General features: G+C 53.8%; 1 protein-coding gene across 1 annotated transcript in view; it reads left to right on the plus strand.

Annotated features, from left to right (window-relative positions):
• The first annotated feature begins 2,163 nt into the window (after positions 1 to 2,163).
• FAAH (fatty acid amide hydrolase) overlaps positions 2,164 to 4,150 on the plus strand; it is an 18,703-nt gene continuing 16,716 nt past the window's right edge. The window contains exon 1 of the mRNA XM_081818369.1: positions 2,164 to 2,541. Within this exon, the coding sequence (XP_081674495.1) occupies positions 2,347 to 2,541 (195 nt within the window). The 5' untranslated portion in view covers positions 2,164 to 2,346. The remainder of the gene's footprint in view (positions 2,542 to 4,150) is intronic.

Below are 4,150 nucleotides of genomic sequence, written 5' to 3' on the forward strand. Positions count from 1 at the left end.
TCAGAGGAGTGAAGTCGCCACCCACCATGACCTGTACTTTAGAATTGGTCCAGGACTTGCTGCCTTACAGTGACTTACAAGACCCTCAGGTCTGGATTCTTCCAATACATGTGTGAAAACTCATAACAGGAGACTTCATTTATTATTTTATTTTTTAAATAAACTCTACACCCAATGTGGGACTCAAACTCATGACCGCAAGATCACGAGTTGCATGCTCTAGCAATTGAGCCAGCCAGGTGCCCCAGGAAACCTCATTTAAAGTGCAGTCACCAGGCCAGAAGGAAGAGCTCTCACGCCCTGTCACTCAATTGCAGACCCAACAGGAAATGACACACCTTACAAATTCACACTATTTTACTACCCAGCTGGAGGGAAAAAAAAGCTTTTCTCCTCCCCCAGCAACAGCTGGCCAAAGAGAAATGTCATAACTCAGCCAATGAAAAGCCACTATACTTCATATTCCCAGTTTACTCCAATGGACTTTTTGTTTCTTTCTTTCTTTTTTTTTTTTTTTTAAAGATTTTATTTATTTGACAGAGAGAGACACAGCGAGAGAGGGAACACAAGCAGGGTGAGTGGGAGAGGGAGAAGCAGGCTTCCCGCAGAGCAGGGAGCCCGATGCGGGGCTTGATCCCAGGACTCTGGGATCATGACCTGAGCTGAAGGCAGACGCTTAATGACCCAGGCGCCCCTGGACTTTTTGTTTCTAATAGCCCTTCCTAACTTACCCCTTTCCTCTGTAAAAGAGCTGTCCTCTCCTTTGTTCCCTGGACCTGCCTGTGGCTTTGGCCTGGCTTGGTTGTCAGGAGTTGCAACTCTCTGCTATTCTGGAATAAACCATTTTGCTGTTAAAATAACTGATTATTTATTTATATATAAATAAACATTTATTTCATTATTTATTTTAGAGCAGAGGGAGAGGGAGAGAACCTCAAGCAGACTCTGAGCTGAGTGTGGCAATGGTGGTGGGGCTCATCCCCCCGCCCTGAGATCCCGACCTGAGCCAAAATCAAGAGTCGGTAGACTCACCGTAGACTCACTGACTGAGCCACCCAGGCGCCTGACAGTTTTAATTTTAACACATCTAGACTCTTCACAGGTGGGCCTTTCATTCAGTCAATAAACATTTATGGAGAGCCTACTATGTGCCAGGCACCCATCATAAAGGACCTCACATACTGCTAACTATCCTGTGAGGTAGGCATTTTAACCATCCCTCTTTTAAACGTTAAGGCACAGATTCAGAGAAGTAAACATAGAGCTGGAGTACCAGCAGAATGTTTCAGCAGACAGCATTTCCAGCCAGAAAGCACCTGTGTCCCACAGAGTTTCACTTCCAGGAGCCGTAATGGTGGTAAAGCTTGATGGTTAAGAGCAATGGCTTGAGACTAGAGCTGAGTTTCAGTCCCCACTCAGCCATATGTGTGACCCCTCTTGGCTACAGTTACCTCAGCTGTAAAATAAGGATAATAAAATGCCTTCCTCGTGGGTCTGTTGGGAGGACAAATGAGATAAAGCACATAAACATAAAGTCCTATGAGAGATGCCTGGATGGGAGTATTTTGTTTGTGTATGTAAGACCCCCATCCCCCTAATGAAGAGTGCAGGTCCCCAGACTCCTGGTCAGGCGTCCTCTCTGCTCTCTGGATGTAAAATCCAGGAGAGCCCATGACTGGAGAAGGGTGAATCTGGGAAAGTCAGTCTGTAGGAGGTGGCTGAGCAAAAGGACAAGTGATGGGTGGTTTGGCCATGAAGAAGAGCCCTGGGAGAGAGACATGGGGTCCCAGGGTTGGGAAAGGGGAAGGGGCAGCAGGTGGGCTCCCCAGGGGACTTCCTGGGCCCCTCCCGCCTGGTTCCCCTAGAAGCCCCGCGCATGGGAGAGGTGGACACCCTGGGAGGGTGTCCTGGAAAGATGCTTCTAAACTGCGGGGATTAATCAGGTCCGCGAGCCCAGTCAGTAGGTCGCGGCTCCCTGTCCTCTTGGCCGGCCTTTCCCGCAGGGGGCTCCCGCTAGTCACGTCTTCGGGAGCTGCGGCTGTGGCGTGCGTGGGGCGGAGGCTTATCGAGGGCGCCCGGGGGAAGCCGTTGCCCCTCCCGCCCCTCCCACCCCTCCCGGCCAGCCGGGTGCGGCCTTGACCTTGACCCTTGCGCGCCGGCGGCCTAAGCCGGCTGCCAGGCAACAGCGCGCTTCCCCGCGGGCCAGCGGCCGCGCCGCGCTCCTCCCGCCTCTTCCGTGCAGGCGGGCGCGGGATCCTAGGCGTATCCAGGCCGGGTTTTGCGGCGGCACGCGCGCGTGTTGATTCCGCATCTGTCGCTCTGGGCATCGGTCGGAGGCGGGAGATCATGGTGCTGGACGAACCGTGGGCCGCGCTGTCTGGCGCCTCTGGGGCTGCCCTGGCCTGCTGCTTCGTCGCGGCGGCCGTGGCCCTGCGCTGGTCAAGTCACCGGCCGGCGCGGGGCGCGGTGGCCCGGGCGCGACAGAGGCAGCAGGCGGCCCTGGAGACCATGGACAAGGCGGCGCAGCGCTTCCGCCTCCAGGTGACCGCTCGGGTCCGGTGTGTGGGGGGAGGCCCAGGGAGGGGGTATCCCTAGCAGCGTTCTCAGGCGCGCCGGCGCACGGAGAGGCAGGTGGCCGGCAGCGTAGATTTTACTTTCGGAACCTCTCCACGCCCTAATGCATTCCGTACTCTTTCCGAGTCAGGTAGAGCCAGCTGAGGGGAGAGGCAGGGAGACGAAAGGGCCAGGACAGGTCCTGAAAGGACATCGCCGCACCGGGTCAAAGAAAGAGGAGCTTTGCTCGGTACCAAAGAATCTCAAGCCTGTTAGAACGCTAAAATGCAAGCCTGTTAGAACGCTAAAATGCAATGCTCGGGTTTAGGACTTTGGAATCAGAGAGGGATGGCCAAGGAAATCTGGAGCGCTCACACTTCAAAGTGGTTGTGCGTGATGATTCTGAAAGCGAGCCAGGGGAGGACTTGCCCAGGCGCAACCAGGGAGCTGGGCTGGAATAGTTTCCCCAACTCCTGCCGCCCAGGTGTCGTTCTAACCCGTGATAGGTCCCGTTCCTTGAGCAGGTGTAATTCCAGCCCTTCCCTGGATGATCTGTCAACAAGCTTTTCTCCTTCCGGATCCGCTCAGTGTGTGTTTAGGCGCCAGGGAGGGACCTAGAGGAGGGGACTTTCACTCCAGGTGTTTGAAACACTGGACCCAGCTAGAAGTCAAAATGATAAATCTGAGAGATGTTCTTATGTACCGAGAGAGGAAAAACTTGCCACGATTGTTTGTGAGGGTTTGTGTTTGATAGGATTCAAATCTGACAGGTGGGAAAGCATTCCAGGTGACTGGGGACACAACAGGAGTCAGGAGGATGTGCCTAGGTAGGAGCCAGGGCAGGAGTCACAGAAAATTGCACTTAGCAGATGTTCGGTGGCAGCAAGTGATTTTAGAGTTGGGACAGAGTTGGAACTAGAACCTAGATGCCCAGTGGGACTCTCCAGCCTCTTTCCAGCGGGGGAGAGCAGGGGGAGATATTAGGTAGGGAGACGGGTCCTTAGGATGCCAGGCCCAGGGTGAAGCCTCGATCACAGTGAGGTTTTAGCTGCTATGAATTTACTTCACACTATTCCGGGGCCAGGATATGTCATATTTATTTATTTGTTGACATAAATATGTATCTGGTTCCAGTCTCTTTTCATCAAGCTGGCTGAAAAGCCCACCGTCAGTCAGGTTTTAGATGTTCAATCCAGACTGGCCACTGACCCTACCTGAGCCCAAGTTCTTCACTGTCTAGTCCCCCTTCTCTGGTTGAGCTCCAAGGTATCCCACTCAGGGATCCTTGCAATGCTACTGAGCTCAGCCCAGTACCCTCCGCTGCTCCTGAGGCCCCCGTTCTGGAGTAACTGCCAGAACTGCAGCCAGCCGGTTCTACCAGCAAGAACTGTTGGGGGCAGGGGCGCCTGGGTGGCTCAGTTGGTTAAGCGACTGCTTTCGGCTCAGGTCATGATCCTGGAGTCCCTGGATCGAGTCCCGCATCGGGCTCCCTGCTCGGCAGGGAGCCTGCTTCTCCCTCTGACCCTCCCCCCTCTCATGTGCTCTCTCTCTCTCATTCTCTCTGTCTCAAATAAATAAATAAAATCTTAAAAAAAAA

This window comes from Leptonychotes weddellii, chromosome 4, assembly GCF_054177405.1.
Source record: "Leptonychotes weddellii isolate Sample4059 chromosome 4, ASM5417740v2, whole genome shotgun sequence".
Classification (NCBI taxonomy): Eukaryota; Metazoa; Chordata; class Mammalia; order Carnivora; family Phocidae; genus Leptonychotes; species Leptonychotes weddellii.